Source organism: Prenolepis imparis, unplaced genomic scaffold (genome assembly GCF_030444845.1).
Source record: "Prenolepis imparis isolate NDT839.2.m4 unplaced genomic scaffold, iyPreImpa1.0 SCAF_2, whole genome shotgun sequence".
In the NCBI taxonomy this organism is placed as follows: Eukaryota; Metazoa; Arthropoda; class Insecta; order Hymenoptera; family Formicidae; genus Prenolepis; species Prenolepis imparis.
Window position 1 is genome coordinate 19292374 of NW_028141160.1, and position 24635 is coordinate 19317008.

General features: G+C 40.0%; 3 protein-coding genes and 1 long non-coding RNA gene across 12 annotated transcripts in view; 2 read left to right on the forward strand and 2 right to left on the reverse strand.

Moving 5' to 3' along the window:
- Gckiii (Germinal centre kinase III) overlaps positions 1-7923 on the forward strand; it is a 91891-nt gene extending 83968 nt beyond the window's left edge. For all 4 annotated transcript variants that reach the window (XM_083031574.1, XM_083031573.1, XM_083031570.1 and 1 more), the window contains 8 exons: positions 329-494; positions 852-1009; positions 1418-1603; positions 1852-1997; positions 2240-2519; positions 2605-2964; positions 3053-3276; positions 3363-7923. In XM_083031574.1, coding sequence (XP_082887700.1) covers positions 329-494; positions 852-1009; positions 1418-1603; positions 1852-1997; positions 2240-2519; positions 2605-2964; positions 3053-3276; positions 3363-3372 — 1530 coding nt within the window. In that variant the 3' untranslated portion in view covers positions 3373-7923. The remainder of the gene's footprint in view (positions 1-328; positions 495-851; positions 1010-1417; positions 1604-1851; positions 1998-2239; positions 2520-2604; positions 2965-3052; positions 3277-3362) is intronic.
- Positions 1087-23860, reverse strand: LOC145932560 (uncharacterized). Of its 4 annotated transcripts, none has more exons than XR_014424733.1 (3): positions 23677-23857; positions 23386-23556; positions 1087-1595 (listed from the first exon to the last, which is right to left on the reverse strand). It is a non-coding gene; the product is annotated as an uncharacterized LOC145932560 (long non-coding RNA). The 4 variants fall into 4 exon arrangements; XR_014424735.1 differs by lacking the exon at positions 1087-1595 and adding an exon at positions 8407-8520 and having other exon boundaries at positions 23677-23860; XR_014424734.1 differs by lacking the exon at positions 1087-1595 and adding an exon at positions 12537-12670 and having other exon boundaries at positions 23677-23860.
- LOC145932556 (uncharacterized) overlaps positions 16350-24635 on the forward strand; it is a 32760-nt gene continuing 24474 nt past the window's right edge. For all 3 annotated transcript variants that reach the window (XM_083031566.1, XM_083031567.1, XM_083031568.1), the window contains exons 1-5: positions 16350-16567; positions 16810-16952; positions 17320-17479; positions 18131-18365; positions 18987-19090. In XM_083031566.1, the coding sequence (XP_082887692.1) occupies positions 16350-16567; positions 16810-16952; positions 17320-17479; positions 18131-18365; positions 18987-19090 (860 nt within the window). The remainder of the gene's footprint in view (positions 16568-16809; positions 16953-17319; positions 17480-18130; positions 18366-18986; positions 19091-24635) is intronic.
- Positions 20991-23379, reverse strand: Sud1 (Prolyl 3-hydroxylase sud1). Its single transcript, XM_083031575.1, has one exon. The coding sequence runs from the start codon at positions 23025-23027 to the stop codon at positions 21300-21302; it is 1728 nt and encodes a 575-aa protein (XP_082887701.1). The 5' UTR covers positions 23028-23379; the 3' UTR covers positions 20991-21299.

The following is a 24635-nucleotide window of genomic DNA, read 5'->3' on the forward strand; positions in this document are numbered from 1 at the left end:
ATCATGAAAATATTTTTTACAATTAATTTTGACGTAATTCTCCAAAAATATCTGCATATAGACTGCTGAAATTTCAGTAATCCTCGAGCATTCAGAAAATATCTCAGAAATAGATCGCGACGCAGCAGGAAGCCGCATATATCGCAATACTTTCCGGTCCATTTTCCTTAAAAGTGTCAAGGTCCGACCCGAATCGGAAATAACGATCGTTTGGCGAAATTGATACTATTTTCGTTAATTGGCCGGGATTCTTATCGCCGAGATCGCAAATCTGTTACGCATCTCCGCAGCGGCTCTCAATCGAATCCGTATTCGTTCTGCTCGACAGGGTACGAAGCTGTGGATCATCATGGAATACCTGGGTGGCGGCTCGGCCCTGGACTTGATGAAGGCCGGTAGCTTTGAGGAGATGCACATTGCCGTGATATTACGCGAGGTGCTCAAAGGGCTGGATTATCTGCACAGCGAGCGTAAGCTCCATCGCGACATTAAAGGTACATCCGCTCGATAAGGCTCGAAAGATGTTTATGACTAACACTTTAACCCTCGGCGCCGAGAGATTTCGTGCAAGATAATTTTTAGCAAGACATTAAGTATCACGCTAATTATAATGTTTCATCCAATTAAATTCCGCAGGAAATTAACTGCGATGCAAAATTTTTTTTCTCCGTAAAAAAAGATTTATTATTTCATTATTAACTTTTCTTTGTCATAAAACGCGGAAAATAAAATTTGCTTGTCTCTCGAGTGTATAACATATAATCTACTTTAATTTTTTTTCTAATACTTTGTATTTTTATTTTGTAAATAAGAGATAAATTTATTTGGCGCGGTACTTTTCAATTTTATAGCGGCAAATGTGTTACTGAGCGAGATGGGCGATGTCAAGCTGGCCGATTTCGGTGTAGCTGGTCAGTTGACGAACACCACCAGCAAACGAAACACTTTTGTCGGCACGCCGTTCTGGATGGCACCCGAGGTCATCAAACAGTCCGCTTACGATTCCAAGGTAATAAAATTAAAAATTTTGTAAATTATATATTATCGAAAATTAAAAAAGAATGTATAATGCGAATATTTCTGAAAAAAAAATAAATATTTTTATTCATATTCCTATATTATCATTAATTGTTTATAAAATATAAATATAAAACTAATAAGTTTATAAAATATAAAAATATATAAAACTAATAAGTATATAATATTATAAAATATAAATATTTAACTAATAAATATAAAACCAACTTTTTAATCATTTAATGCTCGGTTTTTCTTTTTTATTCTTCATTTTTCTGAAGCGCTTTATGTCATATTGGAAAATTATCTCCAAAAGTAGCGCGGTCACGTTTTCATTAGCGTATCGTTAGCGCTTCATTAGACTGTGCCAATAGTAGCTTCACGAGCGATTATTCTGCAGGCTGACATTTGGTCTCTGGGCATCACGGCGATCGAGCTTGCAAAAGGGGAACCTCCCAACAGCGAGCTGCATCCCATGAGGGTCCTCTTCCTAATACCCAAGAACAATCCGCCGCAGCTGACCGGGAATTACACGAAACAGTTCAAGGAGTTTGTCGAAGCCTGCCTCAATAAGGACCCTGAAAACGTGAGTGCACCGTTACGTGAATAGCTGTTCGCGTTTCGAGTCATTAGCCGATTAATCTTGTCTATTCAGAAATGTGTTTGATGCTGTTAAACAGTTTGATATCTTTATTACGATTATCAAAAAAGTGACTTGAACAAAATAGCAAAGTAGACAATACAATAGAAATTTAATTTACAAAATCAGATAACTCGACGAGAGAAAACACGATTGAACTTTTATTCATCAATTGTTGTATTGTGCTTGTATAGAGGCCGACAGCAAAGGAGTTGCTAAAGTTCCAGTTTATCAGAAAGGCGAAGAAGAACTCGTATCTAATCGACCTGATCGATAGGTACAAAAAGTGGAAGTCGCAGCGCAGCGAAGAGTCGGAGACCGAGAGTGAGAATTCGGACTCGTGAGTATCTCGGTTCGCGCATTTCTTATGAAAGTAAAAACTGGCTGCCAGTTATCCTCAGTGTGTTACGTACATTGAGAACTTTTTTTCTGCTGCATTAATTCCACAATAAATTTATATCTCGAACGTATAAGAAGAGAAAAAACCAGTTCAGAGCCATTTATCAATCGCGCGCGGTATAATAAGTTACGTCCGAAGAGCGCGGTAGTAAATTGTAACATGCTGTATTACACGGTGTTCAGGGAGGAATCCAAGCAAGACAGCGACATGGACGAGCCGTGGATAATGACGGTGAAAGGCCCGCACGGGGTCAAAGGATCCGTGGTGCCTATGTTGCCACTGGACGAGCAGCCCGCATCCTTGACCCTAACGCACACGAATCACAGGTCCTCTAATCACAGCCAACCGAGCAAACCGCATGCGAACGGTGCTTCGCGATCACCGCCGAAGGACACCACGCTTAATCATTACAGAAGCGAGTCAAGAGACTCGTTGCGCGATGGTCAAGCGAAACATACGCCGGTATGTTATCGTTCTACATGCGATCGATTTTCATTGAGCGATATTTCATTGTTTTTATGCTTACATTTATATTTTTTTTTTTTAGTCCCGACCACACGAAGCTGCGCCTCCACCACCGGTGGATACGAGAGAGAAACGAGACGAGCGAGACTATCGTGATTCGAGCCGAGAATCTACGCTCCGAGAGCCGAAGGAGATACGTGACGGTCGCGAGAGAGAAGGTGTCAGGGAGCGAGAACGAGACAGGGAAGGCAGAGATCGGGATAGAACTAGCAGGGATTTTAACACGCGGGAAAAGAGGAGAAACAGCAAGCCGGAAGTGCCCATCACTTCGATGGCCGATCACAGACCCGGCGAGGATAAGCAGAGGCCTAGAAGTTCGCAGGAACTCAAGCATCCGCGAAGCGTCGCTCTGTCCGGTGTTGTCATGCCTTTGCTTTCCGAGGTATATAATGAATTATATGTAGAATTATAAAAGTATAATATGTACACACATTTTACGGCAATGATTCATGTTTTTGGCAATCCTGCAGCTTCAACGAAAGCACCAATATTCGGCAAGAGACAATAATGGCGAAGGTGGTAGCGGTAGCAAGAATGGCGGTGTTATAGAAGAATTGCGAGGCGCTTTCGAATCGGCGGAACGCACGTCGCCAGGCATGACGGAGTCTCTTATTCGCGAACTCATTAAGGCCCTACTTCCGCCCAATCATTCGGAAGGACGCCTGTCTATGCTAATGGAGAAGGTTATTCTGAGGTAATACTCTCTCTTCCCCGAGCGTATATGTATATTTATTACGGCGGATTCGCGCAGAAAAAAATCAACGTGCTTCTCTGTTTAAGGGATACGTAGGGACGCGAGAGGACGAAGGTCCGCAAGAGACTGTGGTCCCAGAATATACTGACGTTGTAAAGCCATTCGTTATTTTTCTCGATTATCAATTTGCTAATCAATACGAGCCGAACACGTCGTCGTTGAATAGCGACGACTCCGATGAATGCGTGAAAACGCAAAGATGCGAGGGAAATGCGTTCGTTATATGCCTATCCTCCCCAACATCTTTTCACGCTCTTCCCCTCCCTCGTTATAATCTGTAAAGACCGTACTACAACGAAGTCTATCGAAGCTTTACGAAGTAGTCTATACTGAACCGCCCCATTTTCATCTATCTATCTCCACCTACCTACCTCGCCATATGATAAAAATATACGTGGACGACGGCAGATGCACGTGAAACGTTGTGCCAGTATTCTTGCAGTTCCTACTCTCGTCTATTGTCATCGATCCTTTCTCGAACTTTTCAATTCAACTGTCCTACATTTACACGTTTTTCCGTGTCAGTTCGTCGATCGACAGTTCCTTTCAATTACGAATCGAATCATCATAGAATTTTTATCGGCGACTTTTTTCAAATCTAGTTTTAAATATTTAATGACAACTGTATGCTCTCTTCGAAAGAGAAGATGAAATTGTTTTATAATAGGAAAAAATTGAATTATATATTTAAATCAATAGAGCGACTTGTCGCTAAAAATATATTGTTTTTAATATTATAATTTAAGATATTAATATCAATAATTTATTAATATCAATAAAATTCATTCATTAGCTATACGGAACTGTCGATTGATTTCTTTGCAGCTTTTTATGTCATAAAACGTTCTTCATTATTAGTAGATTAATTGCAGAAAGAATGTAGAGTATGTGTATTTAATAGCTTCAAACTTTATTTTGAGAAAAAAAAGATAATGTTCTAGCAATCAATTACGAGTAGGCGAAAGATAGACTGCAACGTGTTTGCAAGAAGGTTAAATTGCAATCTTTATTACGTGATAACTTAATAAAAATCTTTTAAACCTTCTCCACGTTCAGCGCGAATATCGAATATCTGGCGAATGCGACAACAAAACAAAATTGTACAGACTCAAAGGCAAAGCGGATAGATGAAAAGTATTCGATGACTTGGTCTTGCTTCAATGTAGATGCGTCCGCAACGTGCACTATCGCACTATATCGAGTATATCGACGTAATCTACGTGAGAAAGGTTCTTTTGAAGCTTCTGTGGAGCTTTTAAAAGCGGCGCTTCTACCGATTTTACAGACAGTGTATTTATTTAGTAGTGTGTTCCGATAAGAAAACTTATTCTCTATAGCAGTCGAGCGAAAGAAAAAGATGTGTTCTCTGAATAGATTCCTTCCTATTGCTTCCTACGCGCTAGTGCACGTTTCGGACGCGAAGGAAAAAGGCGCTCTAGCGCGCGATGCTAGAGGAACTGTAAATATGTATGTAGCGCGATAAGAAATAGTCTTATTGTTCTTGATCGACGTCTTTGCCAATCGGTCGCACAGCTCCGTTAAACGATCTTGTTACGAAGAGAAAAAAAGGTCCCTTTTTCTTTCCGTGGTCATCTGTCGTCATTGAAAAGGATGATAGATGATAGGCTATAGGTAATATTGCGATTACAAATTTATCGAGAGCTTTTATCGTTTCGTCGGTGTAGTTTCCGCTTGTTGCGTAAAAAATTACAGGTAAAACCGTTACAGCTTTCAGCCAGCAGTTCCCCATACGCGACACATAGTACCGTTTTAAATATATGTAATTAATTTCTAGTTGTGTGTGAAAATCCCACTTGGAAATCGTCGAGAAATGCTACCTTAGAATTCTATCGTCTCCGAGTATACATATAACATCCGTGTGCGAAAAACACATCGATATCTTTCTCTGTCGCGCCTTGAAATATCCGTATACATCGTTAACTTAAGAATAATATCCGAATCGTTTCACATTAACATGTTGTTAAAAAGCTCGTATACTATTTGTCGGATATTGTAATAATAATTTCGCGATCCAATAGTTCGATAGAGAAATTAATATCGCAGGAAGCGTCTTTTATATAAATAAAAATTTCAATCCCTTTCGACAGAGCGTGACGTGGAACGACTTGACAATCGATCCGAGGCGGAATTTATTAAATGAGGAAGTGTACGAGGAGAGTTTCTTGAACTTTGAATACGCAGCACGTTCGAGCGGTAGCGACCGAATATATATTACGCGAAACTTGAGTACTGCCGTTCTTCCAAACTCAACTTGCGTTATGCACACGTTTCCCGAATTCACTCCCTTTTCCCTCCCATGTTCCTCCTTAATTTCCACGATCGAGTCTGAGCTGCGATGACTCCCGCGCAGGGCGTCGACACTTAATCCACGTTGTTTGTAAACTAATGTATTTTATAAAATATAGAGAGAGAAAAAAATATTCCACACACACGTAAAAGATAGAGGAATTATAGAGAATATGTCACATCTACGGGGTGGGGTCGGAGAAAAGTCTCGCGAATGAGAACACATGTGTTCTGACGGAATACAAGAACCATCCCGCGTAAACAATTGTGTAAAGAGAGATACAAGAGGGTGATAGAGCAAGAGTGAGAAAGAAGAGGGATAATGACGAATATATGTAAAAAGGGATACGTCAATTAATGGCAAAAATCTAAAAGTGAAATGGCAAAGGGACTTAATTATGTTATAAAATGATTATTGCGTCAATTACAATTTTATTAATTTTTTTTTTCAATTGAGTCTGCTTTTCGCTAATCTGGATTATGTTTGTAATAAACTAAAAAAAGAATACGATAGTATGGTGTATTCTATAAAAATCTTTGCTCTATCACCGCCTTTTCCTTTTCTCCGTTTTGTTTTCCTGCTGCCCGCCTAGATGAGAAGTAAGTCAGAGTATGCGATATGTATCGATTTTATTTTTAGTTGAGTTACGTTAATTATTCATTTACGTTATATTGTTAATACAGTCATCGTATGTCAATTGATCAAACGATTTTTTCCAGTTTCTCGTCTTAAATCGTGCGAATAAGGAATCCCTTTTACGGCGACCGCGAGAAAACCGCTTGACAAGACTTGACATTGTTTGACTCTTATGAAACTATTGTCTTATTGTCGTTATTTCATCGTTTTTGGGTTAAGTTCTTTACATTTTTACGGCGATCGCAATACCCTAAGCAGGCCTCATAACGCTGCCATAAATGCTTACCGGTTACATCTGCGCGTTAGAATATCGCGACGAAGGCGTCTCTGTGCCGAGTTTGAGAAAATTTATGGCTGTGTAAGCAGTATATATGTTAAAGAAAGAAAGAAAGAAAGAAAGAAAGAAAAAAGAATTGTCGGATCAAACCCGCGGAGTAGCGATCGATTTTACGTCCAGTAATGTCAATCATTCGTTTGATTGAAAAGATCTCTTTTCTGGTGACCGTCTTTTATTGACGGTCAAAGAATTGTATATGCAGACTATGTATGAAATTATATCATCTAATATCTCTAAGAGTATTAACCCGCTAGCAGTTGGACGAGATTCACACATGTTACAATCTTCGACAGAGAATTGTTATTTATATAAATTTCTCTCTTCTCTATACTTTTAAGTGGATTTTATTTAAGCTTCCTAGCGAGAGAGTGTCTAAACGTTATTATTACTAGCGGGATATTTTTTTACTACTCCCGGGATTAAACTTGTAATCAGCGAATTCGTTGTAATTTCATTTCTCACCGAGATAGAAGTAGTTAATAATTTTTTTGTCCAATCGGCCTCAACAAGAGGTCTCGGCACGCTTTAAACGAGCGAGAAAAATTGCGAGATAAAAGCTCGGGATGCGAGCGAGATACGGTGACGGGACGTAATTAGACGATTGCTCGGAGAAAACGTTTGCGGAAGAAATTTCCCGAATTCGCGCGCGGTCGGACCTTTCTCATATGCCATACTTAACAACAACCCGGCTAGAAGAGACTTCTGCGCTTTCGCGCGAAGGTCGGACGCTAAATAAATTCGTTCTTCCGTTCCTCTGCGTATATATGTATACATATGTAGATTACGGACGGATAAATGGCGCCGAACTGTGATTTTCGATTTCTAGGGAAGCATACGTTTGCTTTCTTTTAGTTTATACATTTATATAGTTGACCGAGTGAGAGTTTTTATTAATCGAGATCATGGTCAGAGAGAAAGAAAAAAAGAGAGAAAGAGAGACACAGATCGACAAGCGCGAAAGATCCCGCTTGCGATCCGCGCGAAATCGCACCACATTCAATCCGAATTACGTGTCCTATCGTATCCACAGCACTCTTCTTTGTATTATACTCTTAGCTAACTATCCATCTAATATATTCAACGTTATAAAACACAGACACACACACACACACACATCGTGGTAACAATAATATCTCTCGGCGTAGAGTATATAAATACATATATAAATATATATATATAAATATATAAATATATATATTTTTTGTATTTTACTTCTACCTTGGCTGCGTTGGACTGTATTATATTGATTGTATGTGGCATGCTAAGGGCGTGTACAAATATGAAATAAAGATTAAGTGAACCACGATGTGGCGATTACTCTTTCTTAACAATAATGCGGTGCGCATCGATTTCGGCCGATTATCTTTAATTGTTATTGCGAACTCTTGTTTGCGAATCTCTATTTATTACGAGATAATTTTCTTTATAATACAAGATATTTTAATTCTAAGATATGTAATAATTCTATTGCGAACACAATTTAATTGTACATGTTTTTTTTTACTCTAGAGATACAAAAAAATGTTAATTCGGTCAAAGTGCACCGCGGCGTTTCGGCGTCGCGACGTCGTCGTCGTCGCTGTGTGACGTCATCGGAAGAGCGCAGGCCCGATGCAGCGAGGATAGTCCGCGAAGCCGGGAGGGGCACGAAGGGGCGTAGGGATTTTCTCGACGCATCTCTCGTGCAGTAGTCGACACAGCATCCCGCGGGTGGTCGCGATCGAAGTACCAGAAGAGGCGGGAGGGCCGACGAGCAGAGAGGGAGGCGAGGAGGGATGCTGCACACACACACACACACACACACTCTCTCTTTCCCATTCCTCTCTCTTTATCTCTCGCTCTCTGCCTCTCCCCGTCCGTCTTTCATTTATTGTGTGCGAGACCACCGTCTCTCTCCCTCTCGCTAAAAAAAGAGGGACGTATATGTAAAAACCCAGCCTCTCTATATCCGCCGCGAGAGAGAACTATTTGCGGCTTTCCCGAGAGAACAAACCGGACACAGAGCGGAGAAAGAGAGGGAATTCTCGTGTCGCACACAACGCGCCTTTTATACATACATAAATAGAACGGTATACATATACACATACATATATACACCTCGACGGAGAAAGAGGACGCCGTCGTTCCCGGAAACGCTCGCGATATCCGGAGGTCCATCCGCGGAGCGACAGTGTTTACGGTATCTCGCGTTGCGTTGGAGTGAACGCCGACGAGGGTGTGTATCCCTCCAGGGGATGGCCCGAGGGAGTTGAGCGTCTCCATCCCTCATGTAGGCGACTCGCGGAAGGGTTGACCACCGTCTGGCCGTCGATCTGCCGGTAGGACCCAGCAAACAGCATCATCCCTCGATGACGTCGCCGCAGGATACCGCCAAATGCGTCGTCGCGATACTGATGTACGTATCTCGAGGCGGGACGTCGCGATGCAACGCGCTGAATGAGTTTTTGTATAGCCGCGTATATATCGTATCTTTAAAATCGTCTCTCGTCTGATTTTTTTCTTATTTTATATATACATTTTTTTTCTGGATTTAACATTCTGGATACGCAATTTCCCTATTTTTATTCTCTATTTATTTTTTTATTTATTTATTAATTATATTCCCGATGCAGTTGCATCGTATACGATGTGCCTATTGTGGATACTCGGTACCTATTTCGCGTCGCGCGTTGCATTGTGTCATCTCGACGTGCATTATTGGCATTAGACACTTTTCGGAGCTGGTAGAAATTTTTGGATTCGTTTCGCGCGCGTTCTCGACTTCGAAAATATATAATATCTATACCGATTTGCGTTGCTGACGACGGCGATGCTGCTTTCGTTGCTGCAGTGGTTTCCAGCATGCGCGACGCATAATGCAACATTCCATAAGCAACGTAATGCGTAGGAGGGCGTTTACGCGTATTCCGCTGATTAATTTGCACGTGAAATAGATTAGAGTTATCTAAAATCAGATCCCGTTTTTTTTAATCGGAATTAATTACCCTTAATTACTTATCTCTCTCAGTCATTCCTCCATGAAAACATTTTACGACTTGCTCGTTTAGCACCTTAATTGTCTCGTAACTACGCCCATTACATAATCTCTGTAGGATCTTGATTATTTCTCGTTGTGCTTTAATAAGGAATATTTTCTACTTTTTTTTTTCATATTTAAAATTCTTCTAGATCTGTAGTATTTTTATTTAGATACTTTATCGCGTTTTGCTGCTTTCGCGTAAAAATCGGAGCAAAAACAAACGTTTCTTCAGAAACAATAAGATCGGCACGTGCGTTTCAACGTCGTAAAAACACGTGTTACATACACGCTCGGTATATTTCAGGACAGGATTCCGCGATGCGGAATTCTCTCTTCGTCGGTCGTGAAAACGCTTTCGCAACCGTCGCGGAACTCGGACCGTTTCGTAAAATTATTATTACGACGATGGCGAGGAAGGAAGGGATGGATCGCGCGTGGTGATCAGCTGAAGATGACCAGATAATGGATTTATTTATGGTACATTTCGCATCTCTCTACGCGCAAGAGAGATCCTCCGAGCGAATGGGTGCTCCGATAAAAGTAAGCGGGTCGATTATTCTGCTGATTAATATTAAAAGGTCCTTATAATTCGGTTCGTCGGTCCCACAATAGATAACTTATTCTCAAAGTAAGTCTACGCAATTTTTCTTCTCTCGTGTTATCGAAAAATATAAATATATATTCTTTGTTTAATTTTTCTAAATTTCTCATTCTGAGTAAAAATAGAAACCTAATTTAATTTAATTATTTTGCAATTTAATTTAACTCTCTCTGTCATACGAATTTATTCTATATCGATCTCTTCATTAAAGTGTCGCACAATGTATACTTATCTGACAAGTTGTAATGATATATTTGTTATTCGTTTAATATAGTATTTCGGCTGACGGAATTTTTCGCATATATTTATGTATTGAATTTCTCTCATTTCTCCTCCCTTTATTTCTGTATATATGTATATATATCAGATACAAATATAAATAGAAATACGCGTAAACAGGTACGCTTTTCTCACGGAAAACGACAGAAATTCGATGCGAATTAAAGTCTGACAGTCGCAATACGCGGGATAACGGGAAAATGCATTTTCCGTGGTTGGATCTATATAATATGCAAAACGGATTCGTATAATTGACGGAGGACGCAAGATTGTAGTATTAGAGACGTATTACGAGCACACATCGTAATTTTCGTGTAAGAAGGAAAGCCCGTTGTAAGACTTGCGCTGGATGGACGAGACGAAATAAAAGCGGCATGACTTGACATCACGCCGATAAACATCACGTATAGCGATTTAAAAGCGCTTATTGCACCCTTGGCAAGTGCGCCGCAGGTAATTCAATACTAACCGCCCATATCGCTATATTGCAGCATTTTCCACCCGGAAGGACCGATCCATCGTCGATCCTAAAGCCGATAGATAAGAACGAATAGGAGAACTTTCTCACGGCAAGCATATGCATATTTGTCGTGTGTCTCGAAAGGGTTGACGTTCATTTTTTTTATTCCTAGATTTAACGAGCTACTTTACATTGTGAACTTGCACGCGAACTCTGTGATGAGTTTGAAATTTTTTTCTTTACAATTTATTCTAAATAATCTACAATTCCAGACGGAAATTTAGAATGTTGTGTCATATATATTCGAAGAATTAAAGTATACATGTATACAATAGATAAAAGAGATGAGAGATGTAGCATACATTAGATGAGAAATGACAGAACAGAATGTGGCCTGCTTTTGAGCACCTTATTGTATCGTTTCATCGTGTCGCGGACGTAAAAAAAAAAAAAAAAAAAAAAAAAAAGAACCACCGAAGAATTTCGTAGCAGCGGTAATATCCTAATATTCGAATAATCAGACATCTTAAGCTAGAGCTTGCGCGCGCGCGCGCGTAATCCTCCCTCATCATCGTCCCATTGCCTGCTAAAGCATAACGCTCGCCGGGACACAGCTACATAGATAGCTACGCTTTAATTACACATTTTTCTTCACCGCTCCAAAAAGCCACCGATGTGTAATAGAGTTGACGGAGAGCCATTCCCCTTCCTCTTCGTTCGTCGCGCGCGGAGCGGAGCGGAGCGGAGCGGATCGACGCGGCGCAAGCAGTGAATCCCGGCGACGCGCGGAGCGTGGACGTACAACGGCCGACGCCTACGGTGCACAAGTGTGTGCGGTTCTCCGTTTACACATTTATATTCGAGGATTCCTTTCAAAATCCAGCGGCCTCATTCGTCCGACACCTAATTTCTGCGACATTAATCTTGCGTTTTTTCCCCCATCTTACGCGCGACGTATATAGTGTTCTATGTTAAAAAAGCGGGTACTTCTTTCGTTTACATATACGCACATCTTAATTTTATCAATGTAAGGGATATTGTGATTGCATCATTTATTTTGGACCTGATTATCGGCTCATTTATTTCTTTCTCTGTCTCTTTTTAATTTTTTACTTCCGCGTTTCGCATTCGAAATATAAAAATTGATATCGGGGACAGCTTTAATACTAGCTATGTGGCTCTAAAAATATACCTCGAAGTAATAGCTATTTTCCTTTCGTCACGGTTCAACGACGACGACGGATTGTACAACACGAGACATCGTTGAGTAACGCTCTGGAGATTACCCACGATAAGACCGATAAGAACACAACGTGTCATTCGCGCGTAAATGTCAGGTCGCGGCTACACCGTTTAAGTCACGCAGTAGTTTCCGCTCGTGCATGATCAGACCGCGCCTTACGAAATCTTCGCCCACGTCGCGTCGCGATGCAACCTCGCGACATATAGCCTGGCACAATAGTCTCCTTCCTTTGCGCGACTCATTAATTTAGCATTTAGTATCTGAATCCCTTCGTCGTAAATGACAGCAACGAAGCTGCCATTCTTGAAGTCGGTAGTGTCAAAACGGTAAGCGCAAGCAGCGCAACAACAAACTCGTTTCTTCACGCTGTACTGCTTCGCAATCCGTTTTAAAAGACTCCACAACGAGACTTCGCAGAAGCCTATCCGTTGTAATTACTTCTCTCTCGTGGCTGGAAAAAAATCCTCCTTTTTCAGTAGTTTGATTATCCCTGTTCTTTATTATGAAGGAGCATTTGACATTTGACATTTTGTAGAGAAATGTAACGCGTATGAGTAGAGTTGATAAAAAATTATGAAAATTATGAACTAAGATTATTACATTTTGATCAGATATAATAATCTAGGTTCATAATTTCGATCAATTCTACTGACATGTTCGTCATATTTCTTCACAAAATTTCAAATGTCACATCTCTACAAAATCCAAGTCCATATCTTCGTAAATTTATTTCGTATTTTCACCTGTCTTTTACTTTGTATTGAAAACTTTGTTTAGAGAATCTTCTTGGTTTCTAACTCTTATAAACGAAGAGACACGAAAGGAATGACGCGTCGAAAAGCATCGACTTAAACCCACCACGTCGACGATTCGCCTACAATCGCTCAGCACAGTAGCTTCATTCTGCAAACGACTTTTCAGGCGTTCGTCGTCGATTACAACCGGTTAATTTAACGTTGCATTGCACAAAATCATTCCCTTGGATTAAACGAGAACTATTAAAAGATCCTCGCGAGAAAAAAATCTCTTCTTTTTCTTTTGCTTTGACTTGCCGTTTTCACCGATGATGCAATTAAAAGAAACACTGGTTCGATTTCCAAGTAGAGATAATACGAAGTTCGTCGTCGCGAGATAAGTCATTTTCAATTAGAAACAGTCGAGAAAAGAGCACTTCACAAGAAGAGAAGAATTCTCTTAAAAATCCGAGAAGTGCACTCTCTTTGAATGAGAAGAGGCAAATTAAAAATAAACGACAATGGCAACGTAACTGGATTTAATTGAAAGAAGCATTTTTATCACGTGAGCGCATCTATGCAGATTGCAACACACGTATGTATGAATGCAACGCGCAAATTGAAAGCGCGGCGTACTTGAATTCTTCGTTCTTATTCTCGAGGCGAACTAGTATATTATCTCGTATTTGAATACTGACCTTGCGATGATGCAATTTGCATCCGCGCGTGGAAAGGAAAAACTCGGAAACGCATTCCGCACCCGCTCCTGTCAAATGCAATTCCGCGATATTATGTTCGCGACGCGACAATTAAAGCCCGCAACTCAATTCCGGTGTCGGTGACCTTTCCCTTTTTTGGTTCCCAGAGAAATTCCATGGCGTTGAACGTCGTTGACGTCGGAAAGATGGAGGAAAACCGGACCTCCGCCGCGCGTCCGTATCGTCCTCGTCGCGGATAAATTTAGCCCTTTAACACGCGATTTTAGAGCATACACGTCTGACCTTTCCGAATACGAGTGTACCATGGAATTTCTGCGGAACGAGAGAGGAAGGGAACTGGGACACGGAGAGACCAAAAAGAGAGACGACGCTTCGACGCGAGTCTTCCGAGAACGACATTTTCGAATAATTGTCTCAGTTTTACTCTCTGGAAATTTTAATTAAGTGCAATTCGCTCGCGAGATAAAAACCGCGACGATGATATCAATTGTTTATCACAAAAATCGTCCAAGTGTCAGTATCAAATAAAGTCAATGGTTAAATGCGCGATCGAGCGAGATTATCGCGACGCGTTGTCAGAATAGCATCACAATAAAAACAAGAGGAGGGATGACAATCTAACAATGTGTTTTTTTTTTTAATTATAAAATCAAGATCAAGGTTTTTAGAAATTAAAGACGTGTAAAATCATCGAGGTTTCGTTACATCTCTCGCGTGGGATTTCGCACGTGAAAAATCGAGGGGACATCGCTCGTCATCGCTCGAAATTAATTCGATCGGCGTCGATCGACTAGCATTATTCGGGGTGGCGCACCACGATTTGGGTCGAACGGACGAACATCGTTACATTTTATGGAGTAAAGAGGAGGGGAAGCCGCGTTCTAGATATAGAGAAATAAAATAGGGAGAGAGAAAAGAGACGTGATGAACCGCGTGTCGTGTGAATAGTGAATAGTCGCATTCATTGTGTTGCCATCAGTTTTAAACAGTAGCCATGCAGGACATTCTGATATCCGAGCTCGATTTTCCAATCGCGAAACAATATATCGCACGCGCAGAAATATTGTAATTAAACGCGCCCACACACACGCTTACATTTACGTATGCGAAGTCATCATGTAATTGTGTGTATAATTAAAGCAGCGAGTTTTTATGCCGCGAAAAAAACTCGTGGAAATTCTTCGTTAAGTGAAGAATAATAATTATTTTTTTTAATGTCGATTTTTTATACATAAGTAAAATTTTAAAATTTGCATTTCCTGCAAGCAATATTTATGTCCTTAATGCAATATCTCATCTAAATAGCAAGGAATGTACACGATTTTAACATTCAACGTAGTTTAAAATAATTTTTTTACGAATATTTTTTTTATTACAGTGTTTTATGTGATTATGTTGAATCGAGGTTTTGTCAATTTATTTTTTCTCTTTTTTCCTTACATAAGGAAGTGATACAGGTGGAAACAATGTAAGTGTCCGTATGTTTGTGTCAATCCGGAAAGCATCAATTACCATATACCGGAAGCAAGAATAGGAAGTGTTTGATACAATTCTCGGCTGTTTTTTTTACCGAAAAAAAAAAAAGATATAATTGAGAGAACGAGTGTCGATGTGAGTGAAACGACATGATCCATAAACGTTAATTTGAAAAGTGCCAGAAAAGGCGAGATCTCGCGACACGCACGCACACATACACGCGTGAACATTTCAATTAAGAGTAGCGCGAGCGTACATATGTGCACGTATGTGCTCGCTTGCTCGCGTGCGTCGCGATCGCGCAGCGTGATAATTACGTCGTAGCATTCTCCGTGGGATGAATGAACGTGACCCGCGCATTTTTTTCTCCCTCCTGGCTCGCGACGCAAGGAGAGAGAGAAGGAGAAGGAGAAAAAGAAGGGAGAGAGAAAAGGAGAGCCAGGCCTGCGTGGTGGTGAATCGAACGTGCTCGTCGCTCCGATAAAAGCAACCACCCATTGTGATATCGCCAAACACCAAAAAAGAAAAAAAAAAAAAGATTGCGAGAGATCGGGAAAAGAAAAATTCAAAACCGCGATCCGACACTTCTCTCTCGCGCGCGAGGAAGATCGACTGCGCCGATTTGACATAACGTGCCCACGTGGGTATATACTGTCAAAGTGAATAGCGCAATCGATGAGAACGCGAAGACGAACCGCGCTCTTTCGTCGATCATCCCGGTGACTTTTGTGATCCGAAAGGGCGTAAACCAAGGCGACACATATACCGTGCATCGAAATGATCTTCGCATCTCTTTTCTATACCGTCGATATAAAAAGATAAATGTGAAATAAAAATCGTAGGCTTTGAATTTCCAGTTTTACACGCGACTTTCGTACGCGAATATTTCGTGTATTTTTTCTCTGGTCCTCCTATATAATTACGACGCGTTGTAAAAGCGAGTGGAAATAAGAGTAGAGATTTTTACGAGCGAAATAGAGAAAGACACGTAAGAGAGAAAGAGAGAGATAAGGAAGACAAGATCACGAGGTGATGTCGAAGGCTTCGACGTGACGCAGCGGTTTCCCTCCGTGATGCGGAGAGACATAATGTGGGAGGATCGAACGGGCAATAAGGTCGAGAGCAATTGAACTCTCGACGCGTCGGTGGATTTCGTCGTCGACGAGGGAAGACGACACACCGCCACACCATTCAGCATTCGATGATGGAGAGGAAAAGCGGAGGTGAGGCGCGGCCGAAGATCGAGATCGTGCGCGTCTCGTCCATCGAGCGGAGCAACTTCCGGCCGCTGGACGGGGTGCAGCTGCGCGCTACATACAGCCACGTGCGAGTGGGCACTTACTGCCCGGAACCGGAAACGGCCAGCGGACCGACTGCCGAGAACAAGCCGCCGATCGAGCAGACGCGACGCTTCAAGAAGTTAGTATACATTTTATTATTCGCGATCGCTCGATCGCGCGAGAGAGCGACGAGATATCTTCTTATCGCGATAGAGCGAAAACAGTTTTTATACCGAGATAACATCTGATTGATTTTTTTTATCGCGTGTGTGCTTCGGTATATTACTTTACGTCGTACTGATAAGCGTTTTCGACATTTAATTTTATTTTTGATGTGAGATAAAGAACATCGATCCCTAAGAAATGCTGAATTTTTTGTAGAAACTTGGGACCAGTATCAAGACTGCTGAGACGTCGTCATCACGCGACATGCCTTGCCACCAAATCCTGTGATAACATTTATAGCGTGAATAGAAATAGTAATTCTCTGGATTGGAGGGTCGGCCAGAACGCCAACGAGCAAGGTAATCCATTAAACTGTGACTCATAAAATCGTTAGCGAACTGGGGGAGCTCGACGAGTCCTCAATAGCAATTTACTTTTTTTTTTAAATTTGATCAGATATAAAATTTTTCTCTCCCTAATTCTTGTGACACTTGAATCTTTTCAAAAGTTATAATACTTGTATATAACTGATTAAATTTTTTTATTTAAAAAAAAATTCTTTTTATTCTTCATAAGAGTAAATATTTGATCACTTTCAGGCGAATATATATATGCAAACGTGAGATTTATATAAGATCGCTCTGCTGCAACTAAGTAAAGTCCTAATAATTCATAAAATCTTCGCTTTTACATAAATCATTGCACATACGATCGATTTTTTTTCAGATCTGCAAGCCAGACAGAGTAGCAGCCTGGACTGGAGGGTAGGAAGATCTGTCACTTTCGGCTCCAATCAGCTCCATTGGAGAGACGCGACCCGGAGCGCCGAGCAGCTTTCCAGGAGTGCGCCTCTCACTTCCGATCATCTTCAAACGCCGAGCACGAGGTATGCTAATTCGCGCACCTCGCGTGTTTCGCGCACACACGCAACAAAAGCGAATAATTTATGATAAGCTCATTCGAAACGGGGCGGCCGCACGGCTGTTTCGCACGGTAGACGAGAGTAGAAAAGGTATAACGGTAAAGACGTGAGTCAAGAGGAAACCAGCAAGTTTAATGACGAAGAGAGGAAGGGAGATTTCAGTATTGAATGTAGCGGGTGAATCGCGATGAAGTCATACACGCAGCGAGGAAAATATATATACCGGGGAAATGCCAGTTACGTTGGAAACGGTAATTAATTTGTTGAAAAAAAAGGGTAATGATGTTCGGAAGACATGCGATGAAAATGTGCAACTCGGCGGAAATGCAACTCGCCGCGGAAAATTGATTACACGTACGTGAAATAATTAGTAATGTCTGTAAAGTCTACGCGTCGTGTAAATAGTCTTCGTTTGACGTAGTTGTGTCTGTGAGAGATACGTGCACATTACGGGATTTATATTGATAAGATAATAAAATTGTTTGATACGCATCGAAATATTCCGCAAAGTTCTCAATTTTATGCATTAAAGGCTATTTTTTTAAAGATGCTTGGTAAAAATCTTTTTCTCTCGTCGCGCTTTTCTGCGTATCGCTAAGAAAAGTATCGTCTTAGATCGAAACTCGTGTCGCTATTGAGACGACTCTCCCCACGCCTGTCCCGACCCGGAAGCAAGGGCTCGCTGCAATCGTCGCCGACGATTTGTCCCTGGATCCAGGTCGAGTACTCGTCCGAATCGATCGAGAGCAGTAGGCGAGAGGAGTCGCAGGAGAGCGATGTCAGCTTTCAGCAGGAGCTGCAATTGAACGAGCTACGGAAACGAATGGCCGGGATTGCCTCCACGTCCCAGGTGATTAGTAATCTGCGGACGACGATCTGAATAAAGGTCCCGGTTCCCGTCTCGCGCAATAAATCAATATCATCATTACATAAGTAACGAATCTGTCGATGACATAGGGGAAGTGCATACTTGGTCAATTCGCGCGTATTGTCGATAATTTAATTGCGGACGAGATTAATCGTAACATGTGGCAGCAATAAATACATTTGGCATGTCAGAAAAAAAAACACTTTGCGATAATAATTTTAAAAATTCTTGTAAAAATATATACGTGGCTTTTCGAGAAAGAAATATGACAAGTTTATAGTTATAAATTATTTGAATCTGCTTATGATAACGTTAAATAACGATCAATTAGAATTTAACGATCACTTAAAGAATGTCCGATGAAGTCACCCGGAACGGAACGGCATCGAAGGTGCGCCCATTAATAACTTCCGGCGAACTGATCGTTCTTGCAATAGAAGACGACGCGAGAGGAACGCGGAGCAGCTAAAGTTTCCTCATTCAGTTCGACGAGCAAGTAAACTCTCTTAACGCGTCTCCAAACCACCCACTCGCGTTTGCGCAAAATTACGACCTCGCGACGCCGTAGGGGCTTTTGCACTAAAACAGTTTATCACGTGTCAGGTTACGTCAAAGATTGCAGCCAAGGATGCGGGACAAGTGAACTTGCCACGACCCAGGATTCAAGTGCAGGAACCTGAAACCACCGAGTGTAATCACCGCAGAGCGTAAGCCTTCATTTTTCATTCGAGAGATCTTTCCTTTCTTTCCTCTCTCCCTGTTTCCTTCACGGAATGGCTCGAGTCGCGAGATTTTACGAGCAACGAGAGAATCGCGCAATCGATCTCGCAAAAATCCTCGTGTGATATGTTACGTTTTACGTTTCCTTGCACACGCAAATCGCGAATGTCACGTATTCACGAATTCGCGCGGATGGGCGAAAGAAAAGTTTCCGATCTGACCGCAGACGACACATATTCGAAATGCGAATCTTAAGTTTCGAGGGAAAACTTTTCTCTCGAACATCCCCCTTGGCGCGATTTCCCGCATCCGATTTTATGATTGCATGAATCTCGAAAATGTTTGCTGTGACTCTCGCAAGTGAAATAAAGGATTTTCTTTTACGTCATGTACATATATACCGCATCCAATAAATGATTGTATATATGTTTTCTGCATTACGATCTTAATCTTCACCTTAGCAAGATCGTCGCAAACTTTTCGCAAGTCTGTAAATAATTAATAGATGCTTGACGCACCGATAATTTTTTTTAACACATTAATTAACGCATATTAAATTTTAAAATAATAATATGTTTGAAATAATATATTATAATACTTAAAACCCGATTATTATTTTTAACAGATATCAGCTGATTTCTGTCAAAAAATATTAATCGCACACACACAGATAAGGTATTATAACATATTATTTACAACATATTTCTATTTTAATTTTTATAACATATTATTTTAAAATTTAGATAGCAAATTTTTACTTTATTATTTTGATAGATTAAAACGTCAATTTGCTACTTAAATTTTGAAATAATATGTTTTAAAAATTAAAATAATTATATGTTTTAAATAATATATTATAGTTCTTTAAACTCGATTAAAATTTTTTGACAGTTATCTGCTCACATTTCTGTCAAAAAATATTATTACAACTAGAACAACACAAGCACGAGCTATGCGCGCGCCATTCCTCGGTTTTGTATTAAAAAGAATGATATTTAAAAAAAAAAATAATATAAAGTTTGTTTAAACTCGATTACTATTTTTTGACAGAAATCAGCTGATTAAAGCATTAATTTGCTAATTAATTTTTGAAATAATATGTTATAAAATTAAAATAACAATATTTTAAATAACATGTCATAATTCTTTAAATTCGATTAATATTTTTGACAGTTATCACAGCTGATTTCTGTCAGAAAATATTAATCGCAGATAAGACACATTATAACACATTTATTTACAACCTATTACTATTTTAAATTTTATAACCTATTATTATTTTAAAATTTAATTAACAAATTAACGTCTTATTAATATTTTTGACAGAAATCAGCTAATTAAAGCGTTAATTTTAAAATAATGTGTTTTAAAACTTAAAATAATAATATGTTTTATAAATATTATGTTATAGTTTTAACTCGATTAATATTTTTGACAGTTATCAGCTGATTTCTGTCAAAAAATATTATTCGAGTTTAAAGTATTGTAACATATTATTTACAACATTATTATTTTAATTTCTATAACATCTTTTTATTTAAAAATTTAATTAGTAAATTAGCGCTTTAATCAGCTGATTTCTGTCACAAAATATTAATCGAGTTTAAACTTTATATTATTTTTTAAAAATATCATTCTTTTTTATACAAAACCGGAGAATGGCGCGCGCGAATCGCGTGCTTGTGTTGTTCTAATTACAATATATTTACTATATATGATTCACTCTTTTAAATAAAAAAAAAATTTTTTTTAATTAAAAAGAATTAAGAAATATTTTAATCGCGCGGAATATATTTATGTACTATAAATTTTTTTATTTATAACATTGCTGTGTTATATCTTTTGATGTTTATTAAAATAATCTTCTAACTTTTCTATGAATAATATTTGCAATTTTTCCATGCGTACCTGTCATGTCTAACGTGTTCTTTTACTAAAAAAAAAAAATAAATAAATAAAAATTAAAAAAATTAAAAAAAAAGAGAGATTTGTTGTTCATGATAAATTTTATTAAAATGTATTTATAATTCGTTCGCAAAGCAAATATTGTTATTTTTTTCCAAGAACGTCGCTCTCGATCGTTAACAAAATTAGACAAAAAAATAATTTTTTTCTTTCTTTTTTTAGATTTCTTTTGACAGAATAATTGATAGAGTCGATTTATAACTAGAGTCTAATACCATATCACATGCTCGACTATTCATAATACGAACATATCAAATTATAAGAATAGCCCTCAAAGTGATGATTAAGATACTGTTGAAGACGATTTATCATCAATGACCTATAAACTAGACAAAGATGATTTTCTTTCGCTGGTATTTCAAGTAAAGTACCTTCCTCTCTATTAGGATCTACAAAATCTATCGTAGCTTCTGTTTTTGGTACGCCCTGATCGTTTAACGTGTGCAATTGTAGCATAACGTCAAGCTTGTATTTGTCATCATCGATTGAATCATTCTCGCTGTCACTGCCTACTGTATTACTAGGAGATTCCTCGTCTTGAGGCGAAGAACTATCGCTCGCGTCCGCGTCATTTTTGAGATCCTTATTCGGAGATTTCGTGCTGACGTCAGATTGGGTATCGAGATATTTAGTTACTTTCATTTTGTTAGACGAACTTGTCACGGTTTTACAAGACGAATCGGTCCTTTTCCTTTTATTCTGATTTGCATTCAAGATGCTCTCGGTCGAGGACTTTGAGGTCGATGCACCAGCCGATGCTACAGTACTCGACTTGTCGCTAAGTTGAGGAGTTTTTACTATCTCATCTGTGGTATCATTCAATAGCGATTTATCGTACAGTAATGTATAACAGCCTGCCGACCATCTCTGCAATTCTATCGTCATCTTAGGCCTCTTACTCTTCTCGTCAGGCACAAGTTCGAGCTCCGTGTATTTCCATAGCAGTTTAAAGAAGGAGATAGATTTAAATAGATCGCAAACGTCTTTCAATAATTTTGGTAAGGTTTGTTCGTCGGCTACCTCGTAGTGACGTATGTCCGCAGGGCCAATCATCTGCCAGCTAATGTCTTGTGACGTCAAATCATTCATAATTTGCTTGTATACAGATTCTTTCAAGAAGCATTCAAGAAGTGTGTAAGATGCTTTCGAAATGTTCTTGTGAATTTGGTCCATTATATTAGGTAATAGATAACGTTTCGAGATCCAAGAGCTTAATTCTACTTCCGCGGTGCTCGGTTCTATGAAATTTCTTATCGATTGAACTCTTGGCGGTTTAGGACTACATTCTCTTAAAGGACCGTGAAACCAACCATTAATTGACCATCGACATTTGTCGTCGGTTATTACTTCGGCTACTTGATGATAAGAATTGTGTACAACTTCGAAGAATACGAGAGAATTATATTCTGGAATTAATGATCTTACTACTTTCAAAGGTGAACCATGTTCATCCGCATCAAAAAGATCTAAAGTACCTCCGTCCTCTTCTGTCCAATTTTTCGATAAATATAATATATAAGCTATTCTCCTATCAGCCATATTATCATCATGGCACAATAAATAATCTGTTTCATAGTAACGAGCACTTGACATAGATATAGTTTCGTTTAGCTTAATGTTCGTATTGCGTTCCATCCATAGTGCCAAATCTTTCTGGAAAGATTGGTACAGCATCTTGCTAGAGTAGTCGGATGCATCAGACAAATCGTTAGTTTTCTCAAACTGATAAAGATCACTAACCTTGCGTTTATGTTCATAATTTTCCAATTCGCACTTTAAAGTCTCTATAAATCTCTCGTCTTTTAGGAAATTTGATATTCGACAAATTTTAAATGGTTTCGATACGACTTCAAAATCGGCATTTTTAAAATCGGACTGGGAGTGCCAGTACTTTTTGAATTCTTCTTGAAATCTCGTACTAAATATGTGCTCTGAGAACAGGCTATCTAACATCAACATTTTCCTATCTTTTTCAAGTTTAATTCAAAAAGCCTTGAATATTTATAAATCTAGTTTCCTAACAAGCTACGCAAAATAATTTTTCGACTCGGAGCATCGACGTTATATACACAGACAATATATATTTCGGTGGGAAATTCTCTTATTTTATAACATCATAAAACATTTCTCAAGCAATTGTAAAGTGATATAGATCGTATTTCTATCGCGCGCTGCCACTTATTTAACAAGGAATCCTAAAATTATTACGATTTATGCAATTGACAATGTTGCATTTATCCTTTCGCTTATAAAAGTTTCGAAACGAGATTCGCAATTTTCGAATGCACGTGATACTATTTACGAGCGGCAATCTAACCTCTTTCGTAGACTCGTCGGCGCGTCGTAGATTTTCGTCGAAACCTCCGGCCTCCGGCGTGTCTCGTCGTCCCGGTCACGTTCCTCAATGCGACAGATGACACAGTATCACGTGATGTAGCTCGGTATATGCAGCCCACGTGGTCAGTCGTGCTTATACGTGTGCGTGTACCTGCGAACACAGAGGAAGCGTAAAAAAGGACGGTATTGTAATCGCGAGGATCGCGATAATCGTCGCGATCAATAAACCTCGGCTTGCGAATGATCGACGCGCGTTCGTACGCATACTTACCGCAGAAATAACGACAGTGTCCAAGCCCAAAGAATGCAATGAATCCGCCTCCTCCGATATCACGCAACGACGATGATTCGACGACTTCCCGCGTATTATTCTCACGGAAAACATCCGCCCGATCGAAAGTGGGAAAAGGGAATGAGTAAGGAACGTAACACGTGTCACGAGTGCCCCGTAAAAATTTCCGCAAAAATTGTCTCGTCTTTCGCGTCTCTTATCAACGATTTATCGATTATGATTTTATTTAACAAATAATAACGATAATTTTTTTATCGGTTCTCCTAGCGAGTCTTCAGAATTTCGAGATCCGCCAGCGCGGTAACGAGAGGAAAATTTTGAAGGTTTGAGTAGTTTGAAAGTTCGCGCGCTCGTTAGTTGACCGAGGCGCCGCCAGGCGGCGCCGGCGTCGCCGTGGCAACATGGCGGGTGCGTGTCGCGTTTGACGGGTGCCGTTGTGAGTCGCGTGGACGGAAGGGATTCGTACAGGGCGCAGCCCGACACGCGCCGCGGAAAAGTGTGCGAGGTGAGGTGAAGCGCGTCGGGACATTCGTGCACGGCATCGGTTTCGCGAGGAAGCGATCGTCCGCCGACCATCCTGGAGCCTGACAGCAGTAGGACGCACGTATACCGTGAGTAAATATTATAACCCTCTTGCGCGCGTGCACGCGTTACGTGACAAACTTCGCGACGTTCCTACATCGATTTCCTTCCTCCTCGCGGTATCTCGGCCCTGATTCCCTTTTTCCCTCAATTACGCAATTTGCCTGTGTCGCGCTCGCGAGAGCTGGGTGGGGTCTTTTTCCGGAGAGGTAAACACGCGCCTTCGCAGGACACGCGCCCAGTGTCCTCTTGTTTGCGTCACGAATAGATTTGTGGCCAGGATCGTTTTCGTCGATCGCGATTCGCACCGGCTTCTCGGAGGATTTCTTAGGTATTAAAATCAATTCTGCATCTCC